This window comes from Myxine glutinosa, chromosome 2 (assembly GCF_964187855.1).
Source record: "Myxine glutinosa chromosome 2, kmMyxGlut1.1, whole genome shotgun sequence".
Taxonomy (NCBI): Eukaryota; Metazoa; Chordata; class Myxini; order Myxiniformes; family Myxinidae; genus Myxine; species Myxine glutinosa.
The window spans coordinates 161,848,765-161,871,501 of NC_136262.1; the positions used below are offsets into that span (position 1 = coordinate 161,848,765).

General features: G+C 44.4%; 1 protein-coding gene across 1 annotated transcript in view; it reads right to left on the reverse strand.

The window, feature by feature from the left end:
* Positions 1-3,735, reverse strand: part of ARL3 (ARF like GTPase 3) — a 49,677-nt gene extending 45,942 nt beyond the window's left edge. The window contains exon 1 of the mRNA XM_068106851.2: positions 3,701-3,735. Within this exon, the coding sequence (XP_067962952.1) occupies positions 3,701-3,703 (3 nt within the window). The 5' untranslated portion in view covers positions 3,704-3,735. The remainder of the gene's footprint in view (positions 1-3,700) is intronic.
* Positions 3,736-22,737: the final 19,002 nt, after the last annotated feature.

Genomic DNA, 22,737 nt, shown 5'->3' on the forward strand with positions numbered 1-22,737 from the left:
GACATCGGCCATTGTAAAGTTCACAGTGTTGGTGTGAGAAATCTCTGAGGATATACCGGAGACTCAATAGCTCAGTGGGCTGTCACCACGTAAGTGATGAGGTTCGTGGGTTCGAGTCCCGGGTTGAATCAGAAAGTTTTCACACCAGCCCCGCGCAGGAATTTACTTCCTGTTTCTTAAAGATATATATATATATATATATATATATATATATATATATATATATATATATATATATATATAATATCCCCAAAAGACACTTAAAGACCCCAAAGACCATTATAAACCGCGAATATCCAAAAGACCCCGAAGATCCTGAAGACCCTTAACCCTTTGAGTACGGGATTTTTTTGGGGATAAAAATACCCCCGGTACGGGATTAATTTGGCATTTTGGTACAGGAATGCAACCACGTACTGACGATCTATTTATAGGTATAGTCGATGACGTGTAGTAACGTCATCCGTACACACAACTTTTTCTCTGGACGTCATCCGTACTCAAAGGGTTAAAACCTGTAAGACCCTTTACACCCATTACACCAGCTTAGACCGTCGATCATTTCGAATTTTATACCAGTTGGACCTTTTTAGATTACAAATAAATTACAAATAAATAATATCACCAACATTCCAAATGAATTTGTACAAAATAAATGTTTGTATTATGATTGGTGTAAATCATGACTTAACACAACAACTCAAGTTCAGTCAGATCATTCTCCTCAGTTAAAACAAACCCGTGCCTCTGTAGAAACGTGTGGAGAGGCGAGTGTAGTGAGCGGATCCATGCTAGTGAATATTGTTGGGTTCAGGGCGATTAACACCACCTCTGAATGGATGGACCGAACAGGTTTTTAACTCCCCCCAGACTGTCAATTATTGCAGACTTTATGCTCACACGCGGGACTGAGGAGAATCACGAGAACATTAAAGCTTTTTAGAACCGAACAAGTTTATTCCCAAACAAAACAAAATAACTGCAGAGAAGATGAAAGCCCACTTGGAGTTTGCAAAAAAGCACCTAAAGGACTCTCAGACTGTGAGAAACAAGATTCTGTGGGCTTTCATGTGTCTTTCACTGAGGAGAGGCTTCCGTCTGGCCACTCTGCCATAAAGCCCAGATCGGTGGAGTGTTGCAGTGATGGTTGTCCTTCTGGAAGTTTCTCCCAACTCCACACAGGATCTCTGCAGCTCAGCCAGAGTGATCATCGGGTTCTTGGTCACCTCTTACCAAGGCCCTTCTCCCCCGATTGCTCAGTTTGGCCGGGCGGCCAGCTCTAGGAAGAGTCCTGGTTGTTCCAAACTTCTTCTATTTAAGAATTATGGAGGCCACTGTGCTCTTGGGAACCTTCAATGCAGCAGATTTTTTTTTGTGGGCTTCCCCAAATCTGTGTCTCGACACAATCCTGTCTCTGAGCTCTGCAGGCAGTTCCTTCGACCTCATGGCTTGGTTTTTGCTCCGATATGCATTGTCAGCTGTGAGACCTTATATAGACAGGTGTGTGCCTTTCCAAATCATGTCCAATCAATTGAATTTACCACAGGTGGACTCCAATCAAGGTGTAGAAACATCTCAAAGATGATCAAGAGAAATGGGAGGCACCTGAGCTAAATTTCAAGTGTCATAGCAAAGGGTCTGAATACTTATGTAAATGTGATATTTCAGGTTTTTCTTTTTAATAAATTTGCAAAACTTTCTAAAATCCTGTTTTCTATTTGTCATTATGGGGTATTGAGTGTAGATTGATGAGGGAAAAATGAATTTAAACTATTTCAGCATGAGGCTGCAACATAACAAAATGTGAAAAAAGTGAAGGGGTCTGAATACTTTCTGAATGCACTGTACATTTATTACCAATTGGGTGAAAAAATTTACTCTTTCATGTCTACGTAAGTAAGGTAAAATGATATACTGTTCTGCAAAATAAAACAATTTGGTGGACAAATCGTTTTATTAACTTTTGTTGGACCTATAACTGTATAGGGCCAAACTAATTATATTTCGTGTTAATGGGCATGATTTTTCTTTTTGGAAGATATAAAATAAATCTATATTCACATCAAGCAAAATAGCAGGAGGCTGGGGTTAATATGTGAGGGTGAGAGGTGCACACCAAAACTACAGCACCATAATCACACTCCCATGGCACGATATGCCACCTGTACCAGCCAACTCATAACCATCCACGTATCCAAATTGAACTGTGGAACGTTTCTGAAATGCATCATGGGTAATAATGGATTTTTTTATTTTTTTATTTTTGGGTTGGGTGTCTGACAAGGACAAATCGATTGATTCATTTCAATTATGAAATATAATGCTTGCAAGACAAAGACATTTGAATGATATTTACCTCCGCCACCAAAGGATGGAGGTTATGTTTTCACCCCTGTCTCACTGTCTGATTGGTTGTGAACAAAATATCTCAAAAACATGTGGACGGATTCAGACGAAATTTGACAGAGATGTGGCATATGTGACACGGACGAAATGATTAGATTTTGTTGAAGATCCGGATCCGGCTACTATGATTTGTTAAGTGATTCTTCACCATTGGGAGATAGGGCCAAAAACGATGCATAGCAGGATATCTCAAAAAGTTGTGGACGGATTTGGACGAAACCTGGTGGACAGGTTGGGTGTCTGACAAGGACAAATCGATTCGATTTTGGTGAAGATCTGAATATGGATTCGGATATGAGAATTATTTATTTTTTAAGTGATTCTTCACCATTGGGAGATAGGGCCAAAAACGATGCATAGCAGATCTCAAGAAGTTGTGGACGGATTCAGACGAAATTTGACGGAGATGTAGCGTATGTGACACGGACGAAATGATTAGATTTTCGTGAAGATCCGTATCCGGCTATTATAATTTGTTAAGTGATTCTTCACCATTGGGAGATAGGGCCAAAAACGATGCATAGCAGGATATCTCAAAAAGTTGTGGACGGATTTGGACGAAACCTGGTGGACAGGTTGGGTGTCTGACAAGGACAAATCGATTCGATTTTGGTGAAGATCTGAATATGGATTCGGATATGAGAATTATTTATTTTTTAAGTGATTCTTAACCATTGGGAGATAGGGCCAAAATCGATACATAGCAGGATATCTCGAAAAGTTATGGATGATTTGGACAAAACTTGTTGGAGAGGTTGTGTGTGTGACAAGAAAAAATCAATTCAATTTTGGTGAAGATCCGGATCCGGCTAGTATAATTTTTTAAGTGATTCTTCAGCATTGAGTGATATGGCCAACATTGGAGGTATGCTCTCTACTGACTGAGTGCCGTTTTAGTTGATGTTGTGGTTGGGTCCTCCTGGAGTAAAGACCACATACGTGGGCCTGGTCTTCATTTCCGTTGAAAATGTACTATCGGTACCTGACCATTGAACCACCTATATGATCCCACCTCAGCTCAGCCATTAGCTCTTCAGTCATAGATATCCCGTTATTTTCGCCGAGAGCCCCATTTGTGGCCTGGTCCAAATGCTGGGCCACCCATTCAAATGGATTAATGTGGACGCGATGAATAAAACGAAACTACGGTGGAAAGACGGAGCGCAAAGACTACTCCGTAACATCGGGAATCTATTACCCCGCGGGAAACAAAGACAAGTCACAAAAAACAAGTTTCCCCAAATAGAGAACAGTCACAAACTCGCATTTCCAACAACGGTTTAGCTTTACTCACCATGACAGTCGCTAAGACGGTAACTAGGAAATGCGTCACGCGCTGGCAACGTCTTTACGTCAGACACGACGTCCTTACGTCAGACGTTGACACGTGCAGCTCGCGTCCGGAGCGTCTCTTTAAACATCATGGATATCGAATGTTATGTTGGTAACTTGTTGGGAAACAGCATTTTGAGTATTTATATTTATTTGATAAGATCGGACACTCCACCCATTACACCACCAAGTCTGATGAATGAATGTATGTGACGTCTTAAAGCACACACTCTGCACCAATGACAATTCACAAAACAATATGCAGCAACTTTTACCTCCACCACCAAAAGTGGATGGAGATTATATTTTCACCCCGTCTGTCTGTTTGTTTGTGAACAAAATATCTCAAAAAGTTGTGGACGGATTCGGACGAAATTTGGTAGAGTTGTAGCTTATGTCACAAGGACGAAATGATTCGATTTTGGTGAAGATCCGGATTCGGATCCGGCTACTAGAATTTTTAAAGTGATTCTTCACCATTGGGAGATGGGCCCAAAAACTATATATAGCAAGATATCTCAAAAAGTTGTGGACGGATTTGGACGAAACTTGGTGGAGAGGTTGGGTGTCTGACAAGGACGATTCGATTCGATTTTGGTGAAGATCTGAATATGGATTCGGATATGAGAATTATTTAATTTTGCAAATGATTCTTCACCATTGGGAGATGGGGCCAAAAACGATACATAGCAGGATATCTCAAAAAGTTGTGGACGGATTTGGACGAAACTTGGTGGAGAGGTTGGGTGTCTGACAAGGACGATTCGATTCGATTTTGGTGAAGATCTGAATATGGATTCGGATATGAGAATTATTTAATTTTGCAAGTGATTCTTCACCATTGGGTGATAGGGCCAAAAACGATACATAGCAGGATATCTCAAAAGGTTGTGGACGGATTTGGACGAAACTTGGTGGAGAGGTTGTGTGTGTGACAAGGACAAATCGATCCGATTTTGGTGAAGATCTGAATATGAATTCAGATCTGAAAGTCATGAGCAAATCGACTCCTTACCCCCCCCCCCCGCCCCCCCCCCCCCCCCGAACAACCATTGATAGAAAGATTATTCTTTTCAGTCCGTACAGCATATTATCATAAAATAAATGGATACTGAATTCCACATCCATATACCTTTTCAGGACTTTTGATACACGATTGGGCCCATTGGTCATCTGGACCAAATTTGCATTGGTCTTCACGGCCTTGTAGCATACCTTGCTGCTGTACTCCTTGATGCATCAGTTTGCCTTTCACCAAGCCCAGGTAAGCTTGGGCCCGGTCGGAGATTATACGTTAGCTATTATTATTGCCAAATTATACTGCTATCATTGTTGTTGTTTATATTATTGGTATTAATTAATATTTGCTTTGTTACAATGTTATCATTGTTTTTGTTATTTATTTTGTAATGACAATGCTATGCTGTGGATTGCTCTATTTAGCTTCTCTGTACACCTCAACATAGCGTAAGTTTAAAACATGGGAATTCTTCCGGATTACTTGTAGTTAATAAAGCTAATCAACTCAGGAGATCATGTGATCCATATTGAACTCTTGCTCATAGGGCTGCAGATTGAGCATGAAAATGAGGGTGAAGTGGCAACTAGCTTCCTACCAGCTAATTTTGATATATTTTTATAAAGTATGGGCCCTGACTACTTCACACACCAAAAATACCCAGGAACCCCTTGAGGGAACATGTTCAAGTGACGTCATCAAGATGGCCTCCATTTTTATTAAGTTTTTCTATTTTATTTTTTACATTGAAGGTCCCTGTGTCCTGATCTGTAATAAAATGATACCAGCATCTGATTTAAATATTCTTTTTAATAATATTAATATTTAATAATATTTAAAAATAATATTATTAATTCTATTTAATAATATTTAAAATAATATTTAAATAATATTTAAATAATAAATTAATTTAAATGCATGCATGCAATGCATTTAAATATTTAAATTAATTTAATAATTTAATTCAAATATTTAAATAATGTTTAAATAATAAATTAATTTAAATGCATGCATGCAATGCATTTAAATATTTAAATTAATTTAATAATTTAATTCAAATATTTAAATAATATTTAAATAATAAATTAATTTAAATGCATGCATGCAATGCATTTAAATATTTAAATTAATTTAATAATTTAATTTAAATATTTAAATAATATTTAAATAATATTTAAATTAAACGCAGCTGATGCATTAAGATCAATTTCTTGGGTATTTGGGTATTCAGTTGTTGGTTGTAATTTGTCTATGTCTCTGCGAATAATACTAACTGCACGGTGAAGTATTTGGGAATCATTTTTGTCATCAGAACCATTGTTGTAAGTACATTCTCACGAACTTCTGCTGGCTTCATATTCGCTGCTGTAAGTTTTATTCCTTTCTTTTTATTCTCTGGTTCTCCACAAATGAAAGTGTTCATCCCAGGAAAAGGCTGATGTTTTTTCTCTTGACAGTAAAACTACTATATAAACGGTTAGGTACCACGTCAGCACCTTAACTAGGAGGATGTTAAACACGCACAGCGAAGTACAAGCCAGCAGCTACCATAAGGTTTCCTGAGGAACTAGTGGAGACCAAAACAGTTCAGCTGCTATGTTAAACACGCACAGCGAAGTACAAGCCAGCATCTACCGTAAGGTTTCCTGAGGAACTAGTGGAGACCAAAACAGTTCAGCTGCTATGTTAAACACGCACAGCGAAGTACAAGCCAGCATCTACCGTAAGGTTTCCTGAGGAACTAGTGGAGACCAAAACAGTTGAGCTGCTATGTTAAACACGCACAGCGAAGTACAAGCCAGCAGCTACCTTAAGGTTTCCTGAGGAACTAGTGGAGACCAAAACAGTTGAGCTGCTATGTTAAACACACAGCAAAGTACAAGCCAGCAGCTTGGTTTGTACTTGTACGACGTCCACCGATATGCCTCAAATAACGAGGCATATCGGTGGACGTCGCGACGTCAAAGAGTGTCGTTCTATTTTTTTTAAATGTCACTTTCACAAAGTTTAGTTTGAGTAAAACACTGATGCGGATGGCCTTTGAATTTAGAGATGCTTTCGAGATATTATTAATTTCTATCTTTACATCAATCTTTGGGCTTTTCAATAGAACAACCTATAATTCAGTAAATGAAAATGAATGAATGATAATTTTAAGGCTATTTTTCCCCGCGAGAGTGGGGGTTAGCCTTGCGGACCCCATGACAATCAGGGTTCTCTTTTTGAGGCAATGTTTTTATGGCCGGATGCCCTTCCTGACAACAACCCTTAGTCGCCTCTTACGATGCGCAGGGGTACGGTGTACCTATTCTAAATCGGGGTACACACCGGGATCATTCATCCCAGCTAAGCTGGTACTCAATTTGCCGGGATCATTCATCCCAGCTAAGCTGGTACTCAATTTGCCGACCTCGGAAGGATGACAGGCTGAGTCAACCCCCCTGGCGTTAATTCAGCGATCGATCGGGATTCCAACTCAGGATCTTAGGATCCCAAGCCGACACCCTAACCGCTAAGCCAACACCAGGCTTCTACCTATAATTCAGTGGAACAGTAAATTGCTTTTAATGTAACGATTTCCTTGTCTGATTCATTTATTTATGTTATGATGCGGTAGAATCGCAGTCACAAAGGCCAGACAAGTGTCGAATACTTTGAGCAGTATTTTTTTTTTTTTTTGTACACTGAATCGAGGCTCGTGAAAGAGCTAACATTTATTTCACAAACAAATCAACCAGACAAACAAAATATATAAAAAGAGGGAGCGGAGGACGATGGGGAGAGAAAGGGAAGCACACAAACACAACATTTGACAGCAGGGAGATGTGTGGGAGGGAGAGGGCTTGGGGGGAGGAGGCGTGGGAACTTGAAGTATAAAACACAAGGACACCAAGGACTTCCAGGACAGAAGTTGGTATTTCAAAAAAGTGGATTTGGGGTGAAATTAGCGGGGGTAGAAAAGATCAAGGTTTTGGAGGGGGGAAGATAAGAGATGGTGGTGAACAGCTGTTTTAAAGACCTGGAGGGTGGAGTGGGATTGAAGAGAGTGAGGGAGTTTGTTCCAGAGGCGGGATAAAAGAGGAGTGAAGGTGAGCAGAGAGTCTTGATTTTGGCAGTTTAACCATAAGAGGGTTGCAGGCAGATCTTGTGCGACATGTAGGAATATTTGGGGGACAGAGCCCACAGAGAGCTGGGGGGGCAAGGCCAGAGAGGAGTCGGTAGAAGACGGAAAGAACACCAACCTGCTTGCGGTGAGTGAGTGAAAGGCCCTTGGAGTTAGCTTCATCGCGGGAGATTCCAATGATTCTGAAAGCTTTGGTTTCAACAGCGTGAAGCCGAGCTAGGTGTGAGGCAGGAGCACCAGCCCAGAGGGGAGAGCAGTATTCCATTGAGCTGTGGATGAAAGCCTTGTATGTGGTGAGGAGCTCAGGTGTGCCAAGGAAGGACTTCGCACGACAGAGGATGCCCAGTCAGCGACTGGCTTTGGAGGCCAGATTTGAAATGTGGTTTTCCCAGGAAAGATCATGGCAGATAGTGAGACCTAAAAGCTTGAGTGACAGAACTTCTTGGAGAGGATTATTCAGAAAGTGGATGGGAGGGTTGTCCAGTCGGTCTTTTCAGAGAGACATCGTAAGAGTGTGAGATTTGTCAGGATTGAAAGACATGTTCCACTTGTTTGCCCAGTCTGTGATTTTGTCCATGTCTGCAGAGAGTGAGGAGGCTGCAGACTGCCGATCTGAGGGATGAGGAATGGAGCGACAGAGAATAGAGTCATCAGCAAAGAGATAGAGAGGATTTTCAAAAGAGTCAGAGAGATCATTGATGAAGACCAGAAAAAGCACAGGGCCCAGAACACCGCCTTGGGCAACTCCAGCCTGAACAGGAAGAGGAGATGAGAGAAACCCATTCAGGGCCACACGTTGACTACGACTAGAGAGGAAGTCCGCCAGCCATGCGTGGAGATTTCGATGGATACCAAAGGAGGACAGTTTGGTGAGCAGAGCGGCGTGCCAGACCGTATCGAAGGCACGTGCTATGTCAAGGGAGACAGCTCTAATTTCCTGTTTGGCATTGAGGAGCTCCATCCATTGTTGAGAAAGCAGAAGCAGCATGTCCAGAGTAGAGTGACCAGGTCTGAAACCAAATTGATGATCAGAGATCAAGCCATCGGAGAAGAGGAAAGATTTCATATCTGAAGCAATGATGGATTCCATGACTTTGCTGATAATTGGGAAAAGGCTGATTGGTCTGAAGTTGCTAGGATCTGTTTTTGCACCTTTTTTGTGCAAAGCGGTGATGTTGGCTGATTTCAAAGTAGATGGGAGATGACCTTGAGCAAAAGAGAGGGTGAAGAGAACAGAGAGAGGGAGTGAAAGAGCGGAAGAACAGGATTTTAGGACCCGTGGGCTGATGCCGTCAGGTCCAGTTGCAGAATCAGAGTCGAGGGTTGACAGAAACTTTTCCACCTTGTCAGGAGGAAAGGAGACAGAGTCCAGGAGCAGCGGGGTACGACTGGGTATGGTGGGTACAGAGAGGGATGGGTTTGGGACACAAGATTTAGAGGCAAACACAGAGTTGAGGCATTCAGCTTTTTCACGTGCGGAGTCAGCCGTGTAGCCGTTTGAGGTGAGGGAGGGGATGGATGGGGAACAAACACCAGAAACAGATTTGACCAGACGCCACCAGGATTTGGAAGAGGGAGACAGATAAGAGAGTTCAGTCTTAAGAATGGAGAGATATTGTTTCGTGGCTTTCCTGAGGGTGGACACACACTTGCTCCGGGCTTTGTGAAAGGAAATGAGATTTCCTTCCGTTGGATTTGCTTTCAAGGAGACGAAAGCAAGTTGTTTCTGGGCAACAGCCTCACCACAAGATTCCGTGTACCATGGACGGGAGGAAGGGTATGACAACTGAAGACGAGATGGGATAAATCTGTGCATGAGAGAGAGCAATTTACTTTGGAAGAATTCCCAGGATGAGTTGATGTCAGAGGCGTTAGAGATGGGAGACCAGTCCAGATGATTGATGGCTGCTTGAAAACCATGCCAGTTGGCCTGAGTGAAATGCCAGACTCTTCGACGCTGAAGAGGCTCTCTGAGAATGGTCAGAGAGATGTCCACTTTAACAAGCACATGATCAGATGAGCCGATTGGAGCAGAAGAAGAGCAGCAGACATTTTCAGGGAAGTTAGTCATAACCAAGTCCAGAAGAGAAGATGCTATGTTGACTGAGATCCGGGTCGGGAAATTGACAGATTGTGTCAGTCCCAGTGAGTCGCAGAAGTCCTTTGCTGAAGAGCCATGGCTGGTGAGAGAGGTACCCACACCCAACCAACTGGAATGGTGACAATTGAAATCACCACATATGAGGAAGAGAGAGTTGGGATGGGTAGATAGAAGTTGGTCCATATTATCAGACAGCGAGATGTAGATGGAGTCATCACTGTTTGGTGGACGGTACAACACACATATGAACAAAATCTGGGAGCTAAGGCGAAGCCGTAGCCAAAGGTATTCCTAGGGGTGGGGTGGAGAGAGGGCAGTGCAGGGCGAGTGAGGAAGAGAGTTTTTTTTATAAAGATAGCAACCCCACCTCCAGGACGAGGCTCAGGTCTATCATACCGGAGGAGGGAGTAACCTGGGAGAGATACCAACGAATCAGAGACATCATGAAGGAGGAAAGTTTCTGTTAAGCAGATCACGTCTGGTTTGTCAGAAGCAACCTGTATGGAGAGATCAGTCAAGTTTGAGCGAAGGCCCTGGATGTTTGAGGTCCATACCATTAATGAAAAGGAAGGGGGAGCATCGGATACAGAACAGGGGGGGGGGGGGGAGGGGTAGGGTAAGATGTGGAAGAGGATGAAAAGATAGGGAGAGCTGTTGAAGGTGTGTCAGAGATTTCAGGATAGCTTGGAGAAAGGGAAGAATGGGGCAGGCAAAAGGTTTGATGGTGATTGGGTGAGGCACAGTGAGGTGTTATTTGAGGAGGGGGAAGAGCGAGGCAGAAGGTCGAGGGAGATGAAAGTGAAAGTTGGAAGGGGGAAGAAGCGGGGAGGACGCTTTGAGGAGGAGGGGTGAGAGGGGATTCTAGGAGGGGAGGAGCGAGGGAGAGTCTCGGAGGGGAGGGGTGTGGGGGGAGATTTGAAAGGGATGGGTGATGGGGAAGATTTGGAGGGGAGGGGCAAGGGGGAAGATTTGAAAGAGATGGGTGATGGGGAAGATTTGGAGGGGAGGGGCAAGGGGGAAGATGTGAAAGAGATGGGTGATGGGGAAGATTTGGAGGGGAGGGGCAAGGGGGTAGATTTGTAGGGGAGGGGTGATGGGGAAGTTTTGGAGGGAAGGGGTGATGGGGAAGATTTGGAGGGGAGGGGCAAGGGGGAAGATTTGAAAGGGATGGGTGATGGGGAATATTTGGAGGGGAGGGGCAAGGGGGAATATTTGAAAGAGATGGGTGATGGGGAAGATTTGGAGGGGAGTGGCAAGGGGGTAGATTTGGAGGGGAGGGGTGATGGGGAAGTTTTGGAGGGGAGGGGTGATGGGGAAGTTTTGGAGGGAAGGGTGATGGGGAAGATTTGGAGGGGAGGGGCAAGGGGGAAGATTTGAAAGGGATGGGTGATGGGGAAGATTTGGAGGGGAGGGGCAAGGGGGAATATTTGAAAGAGATGGGTGATGGGGAAGATTTGGAGGGGAGGGGCAAGGGGGTAGATTTGGAGGGGAGGGGTGATGGGGAAGTTTTGGAGGGGAGGGGTGATGGGGAAGTTTTGGAGGGAAGGGGTGATGGGGAAGATTTGGAGGGGAGGGGTGAGATTGGATTTTGAAAAGTGTACGATTAATGGGAAACGAACATTTATTGCAAAATGAGTTTCTTGAGACCTTCGAGTCAACAATACGTTTGAGGACGCTGAAGGAGGGGTGGAGTGCAGGAGAGTTTCGGGAATGTTTAAAAAAGGAACTGTAAGAGGAGGAGGAGGAGGGGATTTTTTTTTGGAATGAATAGATTTGGTGAGCAAGTCGAAAGCATCCTTTTATAGAAGAAGAAGAAAAAGGTGTTATAATATACGACAGAATACAGTTCTTCAGGGGATAGTTTAAACATTTTTAACAACGTGATCACATGATCACGAACAACGTGGTCGAAGAACGAGCGAACAAATGAGAACAACAAATAAACGAATAAGAGCAGGGAAGGAAATATTTTTTGTTTTTTAAAATTTGTTTGAGTTGAGATTTTAAACAAGGAAGTATGGGGTGAAAGACTGGGACAAAAAACAAAGAACGAAAGTAATTGCAGCGCAATCGACGAACCGCTGAGAGAAAAACAAAGCCTCAAGGTCGGACACGGAAGCCTACTAGGCTTCAGAATACGCGACACGAATTAACCGACGATTTTGTATGCAGGTATGAAAAATTAACACCGATAATCTTACTAAAGACACACTATAAGTACACACACCGAAAGATAGATACAGTATCGACAAAAACACAATTGTGAAAAAATTACTTCACTTCGAAAGCGTGAGCGCATGGACAGCTTCGAAAGATCGTGACCTCCAATCTTGAATCAGTTTCAGCTCGAATTTATTGTTTATTTATTGTATTGTTTATCAAGCTCGATGAAATGGAATGAACAAAATAGCAAGCTCGTTGAAATGATACTCAGACCTTCCATCAAATTATAGCCCATTGAATATAATATGGCACAGAAAATGCATAAATTTGAGAACACCTCCATAATATTGCACAAAGGAGTTTGGCTATATCAAGTCATGCAGTTCTAGCCTCATCACAATAAATACATTTTCTTTGCAGTGAGAATCCCCACGGGGCAGAATGCAATAGCCTTGTGCAGCGTGGGATGGAGAATCATGAAGGAGGCGAAGATGAAGGAGGCCTTTTCAACATTTTGAAAGGCACCAACAGTCAGACCTACAAAAATCCCTTGCAGTGTTGCGTCGAAAAGGTGACATATTGTTTTTTCCATGCTTTCTCTCACAGTACCAATACACATAAGTTTCTTTGCTTTCACATAATCCCTCTTGTTTCAGCCACTGACTGCTTGAATTTCGTGACACACTCTTAAGCCACCGGCCCACTAAGAACGTTGCCATCGAAGCAGTCTCATCATGGATTGTATCAGTGGGTGGACAGTGGGTGTGGATGGATCATTCAAGCATTTAGGTCTCTATCTTAAATGTGTCTGTTTCAATCGCTGTTTTCTTTGCACATGCATAACTGAAGATGACGGCATAGTATATGTATGTTCGATTCAGTTTTAAAATTTTAAAGCATTTGATTGAGCATACTGTGACCACATTGCTCATCTAATAGATATACCACCTGTATTGCATACATCGTAATTTATCAGGAGGTCCAAAGGAGCAGGAAAGCTTTTCTGGAGTATTATTTCTGGTTTAGTTGTCGTTGTGGGCCACCTTATGATAAATGGCAGTGCTGCTTAATATACATAAAGAATAGCTCTTCTCTTCTTTTGTATGTACTCAGTTAATCAACTGCATGTTTGCTGCAATTGTTTGTGAAAGGTCAAGGCCCTGTTGTAAAATCCCATTCATATACATACAATGAAAACAAGTACCTGGTTCTATCTCATTATACTGACACCCCCAACCACTTCATGGACACCTGCAATCTCGTCCATGTTCCCACACATGCCCAAATTAGGAAAAAAAAATTTTTACATTTTAAATTGCCCAATGCCCGTTGCCCAATTGCCCGTTGGACTTAGTCTGAAACAGAGGCTTAAGGTCGCACAAGATCTGCTAGCAACCCTCTTCTGGTGAAACTGCCAAAATCAAGACTCTCTGCTCACCTTCACTCTTTCATTCTCCTTTACTCCCGCCTCTGGAACAAACTCCCTCACTCTCTTCAATCCCACTCATCCCTCCAGGTCTTTAAAACAGCTGTTCACCACCATCTCTTATCTTCCCCCATCCAAAACCTTGATCTTTCCAACCCCCGTTAAAACACCCCAAATCCGCCTCTTTAAATCCCAACGTCTTTCCTTAATTTCCTAGAAGTGTTCATTTGCTTTATACCGTGTACCCCTCCCTCCTCCACCAGCCCTCCCCCTTCCACAGATCTACCGACGACCCTGTTCTCTTCTGTTGTTGTGCGTGTGTGCTTCCCTCTCTCTCCCTCTTTTCTCCCGCTCCCTTCATCGCATGTTTTATGTGTCTGTGCATGTTTTCATGTTCATTGTGTTAGCTGTTATACGAGCCTCGATTCTGTATACAAAAAAAACCACACAATTAAAATCCATATTAACGAGGTGCCTCCGTCCTGTAAATCTTCAACCTGCGCATCAGCAGGTAATGCAGTAAGATCAAAGCAGCGCCTCAGTATATACAGGAATCCTTGCACAGATCACAGCAAAAAGCCCCAATTCGACTCGAAATACCAATGACACCTTGGCCACCTTCTTCCCTAGGGCGATGCAGCAGAGCAGGCCGAAGCGAATGATAGCCACTCAAAACAAATCCACCAAAGCTTGTAAGGATTAGTTATTTTGGCATTTTTACAGCAACAACGTTCCGTCACAATCCTGATGCAAGCTAATTATTAATAACAAGGTTATGTCCTTGATAAGCCGAGAAGAACATAAGCGGTCTTTGCCATATTTTCAAATGATTCAAAAATCTGCTTTAACACCTTTTCCCAATTCAAACTGATGATCACCAAGATGCACTCTGAGATATTTAACCCCATCTGTCCTCCAAACGAAATTATGCAGATGGAAGGGCCGATATTGATGAGATATTGTTTGTGCTACATCATAAGGCTGCACTTTTGGTCCAATTTACCTGCCGAGGAGGCTGTCGAGATTTATTTATTTATTTTACAGAATCTCAGGCTCTTTGTGGAGTTGCTACAAAAAACACATCACACACATTTAAATCAACAAATACAAGAGACACAACACAGGAATGTGAGACAAGACAAACAAAGCTAGCCGCAGAGGTTAGGGGAAGTGACGTCACTTTCTGGGGCACTCTGGGTACCAGCAACGACACACCAATGGCGATGCCTTTCTCACCGCACTCTGGGGAATTTCCAAAGGAAGAATTTCCTCTTCCCCATGGATGCCAACCTATGGGGCTTGTCCATGCTATCCACCTCCCCCTAGAAGGCCGGAGAGGGGACGACCATGATGAATACCCCACCAGAGTGGAAAGGTGGAACACAAACTATTGTTACCTTTTGTCATAAAATGGGTATTCTGATACAGAAATTTTACATATGAAACGAGAGAGTTCATGAAACATCTTACTCCACACAGTCTTGAGAAAAAGGACGCGGAAAAGGCCTCTTCAACTCTTGCTTTGCGTTTCCCAGCACAAACTATATTTCCTACAAGCCGGAATTTCATCTCAATCTCTATTCCCCAATGCTGAGAAAGCGAGCAGCAAATCTGATTGGTCGACATGGCGGAAATTGAATGTGTGAGCATTGCGATAATCCTGCCAGAATAGCTGGACAAAGAGGGCGGGTACAATTGCCAGATTTGGTGATAACTGGACAACGAGGGCAGGTACAATTGCCAGATTTGGTGATAACTGGCCAACGAGGGCAGGTACAATTGCTAGATTTGGTGATAATTGGTGGACAACGACGGCAGGTACAATTGCCAGATTTGGTGATAACTGGACGAGTGCAGGTACAATTGCCAGATTTGGTGATCACTGGACAAGGGCAGGTACAATTGCCAGATTTGGTGATAACTGGACAACGAGGGCAGGTACAATTGCCAGATTTGGTGATAACTGGACAACGAGGGCAGGTACAATTGCCAGATTTGTTGATAACTGGACAACGAGGGCAGGTACAATTGCCAGATTTGGTGATAACTGGACAACGAGGGCAGGTACAATTGCCAGATTTGGTGATAACTGGACAACGAGGGCAGGTACAATTGCCAGATTTGGTGATAACAGGACAACGAGGGCAGGCACAATTGCCAGATTTGGTGATAACAGGACAACAAGGGTCGGTACAATTGCCAGATTTGGTGATAACTGGACAACGAGCGCAGGTACATTTGCCAGATTTGGTGATAACAGGACAACGAGGGCAGGTACAATTGCCAGATTTGGTGATAACAGGACAACGAGGGTAGGTGCAATTGCCAGATTTGGTGATAACTGGACAACGAGTGCAGGTACATTTGCCAGATTTGGTGATAACTGGACAACGAGGGTAGGTACAATTGCCAGATTTGGTGATAACTGGACAACGAGGGCAGGTACAATTGCCAGATTTGGTGAAAACTGGACAACGAGGACAGGTGCAATTGCCAGATTTGGTGATAACTGGACAACGAGGGCAGGTACAATTGCCAGATTTGGTGAAAACTGGACAACGAGGACAGGTGCAATTGCCAGATTTGGTGATCACTGGACGAGTGCAGGTACATTTGCCAGATTTGGTGATAACTGGACAACGAGCGCAGGTACAATTGCCAGATTTGGTGATCACCGGACGAGTGCAGGTACATTTGCCAGATTTGGTGATAACTGGACAACGAGGGCAGGTACAATTGCCAGATTTGGTGATAACTGGACGAGTGCAGGTACAATTGCCAGATTTGGTGATCACTGGACAACGAGTGCAGGTACAATTGCCAGATTTGGTGATAACTGGACAACGAGGGCAGGTACAATTGCCAGATTTGGTGATAACTGGACAACGAGGGCAGGTGCAATTGCCAGATTTGGTGATAACTAGACAACGAGTGCAGGTGCAATTGCCAGATTTGGTGATAACTGGACAACGAGCGCAGGTACATTTGCCAGATTTGGTGATAACTGGACAACGAGGGCAGGTACAATTGCCAGATTTGGGGATAACTGGACAATGCCGGCAGGTGCACTTGCCAGATTTGGTGACAACTGGACAACGCGTGCAGGTGCAATTGCCAGATTTGGTGATAACTGGACAACGAGTGCAGGGACATTTGCCAGATTTGGTGATAACTGGACAACGAGTGCAGGTGCAATTGCCAGATTTGGTGAAAACTGAACAATGAGGGCAGGTATATTTGCCAGATTTGGTGATAACTGGACAACGAGGGCAGGTACAATTGCCAGATTTGGTGATAACTAGACAATGAGGGCAAGTGCAATTGCCAGATTTGGTGATAACTGGACAACGAGTGCACGTGCAATTGCCAGATTTGGTGATACCTGGACAACGAGGGCAGGTACAATTGCCAGATTTGGTGATAACTGGACAACGAGGGCATGTACAATTGCTAGATTTGGTGATAACTGGACAACGAGGGCAGGTACAATTGCCAGATTTGGTGATCACTGGACGAGTGCAGGTACATTTGCCAGATTTGGTGATAACTGGACAACGAGGGCAGGTACAATTGCCAGATTTGGTGATAACTGGACGAGTAGAGGTACAATTGCCAGATTTGGTGATCACTGGACAACGAGTGCAGGTACAATTGCCAGATTTGGTGATAACTGGACAACGAGGGCAGGTACAATTGCCGGATTTGGTGATAACTGGACAATGAGGGCAGGTGCAATTGCCAGATTTGGTGATAGCTGGACAACGAGTGCAGGTGCAATCGCCAGATTTGGTGATAACTGGACAACGAGCGCAGGTACATTTGCCAGATTTGGTGATAACTGGACAACGAGGGCAGGTACAATTGCCAGATTTGGTGATAACTGGACAACGAGCGCAGGTACATTTGCCAGATTTGGTGATAACTGGACAACGAGGGCAGGTACAATTGCCAGATTTGGGGATAACTGGACAATGTGGGCAGGTGCACTTGCCAGATTTGGTGATAACTGGACAACGAGTGCAGGTGCAATTGCCAGATTTGGTGATAACTGGACAACGAGTGCAGGTGCAATTACCAGATTTGGTGATAACTGGACAATGAGTGCAGGGACATTTCCCAGATTTGTTGATAACTGGACAACGAGTGCAGGTGCAATTGCCAGATTTGGTGATAACTGGACAACGAGCACAGGTATATTTGCCAGATTTGGTGATAACTGGACAACGAGGGCAGGTACAATTGCCAGATTTGGTGATAACTAGACAACGAGGGCAAGTGCAATTGACAGATTTGGTGATAACTGGACAACGAGTGCAGGTGCAATTGCCAGATTTGGTGATACGTGGACAACGAGGGCAGGTGCAATTGCCAGATTTGGTGATACCTGGACAACGAGGGCAGGTACAATTGCCAGATTTGGTGATATCTGGACAACGAGGGCAGGTACAATTGCTAGATTTGGTGATAACTGGACAACGAGGGCAGGTACAATTGCCAGATTTGGTGATAACTGGACAACGAGGGCAGGTACAATTGCTAGATTTGGTGATAACTGGACAACAAGAGCAGGTTCAATTGCCAGATTTGGTGATAACTGCACAACGAGCGCAGGTACATTTGCCAGATTTGGTGATAACTGGACAACGAGTGCAGGTGCAATTGCCAGATTTGGTGATAACTGGACAACGAGTGCAGGTGCAATTGCCAGATTTGGCGATAACTGCACAACGAGTGCAGGTGCAATTGCCAGATTTGGTGATAACTGGACAACGAGTGCAGGTGCAATTGCCAGATTTGGTGATAACTGGACAACGAGTGCAGGTGCAATTGCCAGATGTGGTGATAACTGGACAACGAGGGCAGGTACAATTGCCAGATTTGGTGATAACTGGACAACGAGGGCAGGTACAATTGCCAGATTTGGTGATAACTGCACAACGAGCGCAGGCACATTTGCCAGATTTGGTGATAACTGGACAACGAGGGCAGGTACAATTGCCAGATTTGGTGATAACTGGACAACGAGGGCAGGTACAATCGCCAGATTTGGTGATAACTGGCCAACGAGGGCAGGTACAATTGCTAGATTTGGTGATAATTGGTGGACAACGACGGCAGGTACAATTGCCAGATTTGGTGATAACTGGACGAGTGCAGGTACAATTGCCAGATTTGGTGATCACTGGACGAGGGCAGGAACAATTGCCAGATTTGGTGATAACTGGACAACGAGGGCAGGTACAATTGCCAGATTTGGTGATAACTGGACAACGAGGGCAGGTACAATTGCCAGATTTGTTGATAACTGGACAACGAGGGCAGGTACAATTGCCAGATTTGGTGATAACTGGACAACGAGGGCAGGTACAATTGCCAGATTTGGTGATAACTGGACAACGAGGGCAGGTACAATTGCCAGATTTGGTGATAACAGGACAACGAGGGCAGGCACAATTGCCAGATTTGGTGATAACAGGACAACAAGGGTCGGTACAATTGCCAGATTTGGTGATAACTGGACAACGAGCGCAGGTACATTTGCCAGATTTGGTGATAACAGGACAACGAGGGCAGGTACAATTGCCAGATTTGGTGATAACAGGACAACGAGGGTAGGTGCAATTGCCAGATTTGGTGATAACTGGACAACGAGTGCAGGTACATTTGCCAGATTTGGTGATAACTGGACAACGAGGGTAGGTACAATTGCCAGATTTGGTGATAACTGGACAACGAGGGCAGGTACAATTGCCAGATTTGGTGAAAACTGGACAACGAGGACAGGTGCAATTGCCAGATTTGGTGATAACTGGACAACGAGGTCAGGTACAATTGCCAGATTTGGTGATAATGGGACAACGAGGGCAGGTACAATTGCCAGATTTGGTGATCACTGGACGAGTGCAGGTACATTTGCCAGATTTGGTGATAACTGGACAACGAGCGCAGGTACAATTGCCAGATTTGGTGATCACCGGACGAGTGCAGGTACATTTGCCAGATTTGGTGATAACTGGACAACGAGGGCAGGTACAATTGCCAGATTTGGTGATAACTGGACGAGTGCAGGTACAATTGCCAGATTTGGTGATCACTGGACAACGAGTGCAGGTACAATTGCCAGATTTGGTGATAACTGGACAACGAGGGCAGGTACAATTGCCAGATTTGGTGATAACTGGACAACGAGGGCAGGTGCAATTGCCAGATTTGGTGATAACTAGACAACGAGTGCAGGTGCAATTGCCAGATTTGGTGATAACTGGACAACGAGCGCAGGTACATTTGCCAGATTTGGTGATAACTGGACAACGAGGGCAGGTACAATTGCCAGATTTGGGGATAACTGGACAATGCCGGCAGGTGCACTTGCCAGATTTGGTGACAACTGGACAACGCGTGCAGGTGCAATTGCCAGATTTGGTGATAACTGGACAACGAGTGCAGGGACATTTGCCAGATTTGGTGATAACTGGACAACGAGTGCAGGTGCAATTGCCAGATTTGGTGAAAACTGGACAATGAGGGCAGGTATATTTGCCAGATTTGGTGATAACTGGACAACGAGGGCAGGTACAATTGCCAGATTTGGTGATAACTAGACAATGAGGGCAAGTGCAATTGCCAGATTTGGTGATAACTGGACAACGAGTGCACGTGCAATTGCCAGATTTGGTGATACCTGGACAACGAGGGCAGGTACAATTGCCAGATTTGGTGATAACTGGACAACGAGGGCATGTACAATTGCTAGATTTGGTGATAACTGGACAACGAGGGCAGGTACAATTGCCAGATTTGGTGATCACTGGACGAGTGCAGGTACATTTGCCAGATTTGGTGATAACTGGACAACGAGGGCAGGTACAATTGCCAGATTTGGTGATAACTGGACGAGTAGAGGTACAATTGCCAGATTTGGTGATCACTGGACAACGAGTGCAGGTACAATTGCCAGATTTGGTGATAACTGGACAACGAGGGCAGGTACAATTGCCGGATTTGGTGATAACTGGACAATGAGGGCAGGTGCAATTGCCAGATTTGGTGATAGCTGGACAACGAGTGCAGGTGCAATCGCCAGATTTGGTGATAACTGGACAACGAGCGCAGGTACATTTGCCAGATTTGGTGATAACTGGACAACGAGGGCAGGTACAATTGCCAGATTTGGTGATAACTGGACAACGAGCGCAGGTACATTTGCCAGATTTGGTGATAACTGGACAACGAGGGCAGGTACAATTGCCAGATTTGGGGATAACTGGACAATGTGGGCAGGTGCACTTGCCAGATTTGGTGATAACTGGACAACGAGTGCAGGTGCAATTGCCAGATTTGGTGATAACTGGACAACGAGTGCAGGTGCAATTACCAGATTTGGTGATAACTGGACAATGAGTGCAGGGACATTTCCCAGATTTGTTGATAACTGGACAACGAGTGCAGGTGCAATTGCCAGATTTGGTGATAACTGGACAACGAGCACGGGTATATTTGCCAGATTTGGTGATAACTGGACAACGAGGGCAGGTACAATTGCCAGATTTGGTGATAACTAGACAACGAGGGCAAGTGCAATTGACAGATTTGGTGATAACTGGACAACGAGTGCAGGTGCAATTGCCAGATTTGGTGATACGTGGACAACGAGGACAGGTGCAATTGCCAGATTTGGTGATACCTGGACAACGAGGGCAGGTACAATTGCCAGATTTGATGATATCTGGACAACGAGGGCAGGTACAATTGCTAGATTTGGTGATAACTGGACAACGAGGGCAGGTACAATTGCCAGATTTGGTGATAACTGGACAACGAGGGCAGGTACAATTGCTAGATTTCGTGATAACTGGACAACAAGAGCAGGTTCAATTGCCAGATTTGGTGATAACTGCACAACGAGCGCAGGTACATTTGCCAGATTTGGTGATAACTGGACAACGAGTGCAGGTGCAATTGCCAGATTTGGTGATAACTGGACAACGAGTGCAGGTGCAATTGCCAGATTTGGCGATAACTGCACAACGAGTGCAGGTGCAATTGCCAGATTTGGTGATAACTGGACAACGAGTGCAGGTGCAATTGCCAGATTTGGTGATAACTGGACAACGAGTGCAGGTGCAATTGCCAGATGTGGTGATAACTGGACAACGAGGGCAGGTACAATTGCCAGATTTGGTGATAACTGGACAACGAGGGCAGGTACAATTGCCAGATTTGGTGATAACTGCACAACGAGCGCAGGCACATTTGCCAGATTTGGTGATAACTGGACAACGAGGGCAGGTACAATTGCCAGATTTGGTGATAACTGGACAACGAGGGCAGGTACAATCGCCAGATTTGGTGATAACTGCACAACGAGCGCAGGTTCATTTGCCAGGTTTGGTAATAACTGCACAACGAGTGCAGGTGCAATTGCCAGATTTGGTGATAACTGGACAACGAGTGCAGGTGCAATTGCCAGATTTGGTGACACCTGGACAACGAGGGCAGGTGCAATTGCCTGATTTGGTGATAACTGGACAACGAGGACAGGTACAATTGCTAGATTTGGTGATAACTGGACAATGAGGGCAGGTACAATTGCTAGATTTGGTGATAACTGGACAACGAGGGCAGGTACAATTGCCAGACTTGGTGATACCTGGACAACGAGGACAGGTACAATTGTCAGATTTGGTGATACCTGGACAACGAGGGCAGGTACAATTGCTAGATTTGGTGATACCTGGACAACGAGGGCAGGTACATTTGCCAGATTTGGTGATCACTGGATGAGTGCAGGTACAATTGCCAGATTTAGTGATAACTGGACAATGAGGGCAGGTACATTTGCCAGATTTGGTGATCACTGGACGAGTGCAGGTACAATTGCCAGATTTGGTGATACCTGGACAACGAGGGCAGGTACAATTGCCAGATTTGGTGATAACTGGACAACGAGGGCAGGTACAATTGCCAGATTTGGTGAAAACTGGACAACGAGGGCAGGTACATTTGCCAGATTTGGTGATCACTGGACGAGTGCAGGTACAATTGCCAGATTTGGTGATAACTGGACAACGAGGGCAGGTACATTTACCAGATTTGGTGATAACTGGACAATGAGTGCAGGTGCAATTGCAAGATTTGGTGATACCTGGACAACGAGGGCAGGTGCA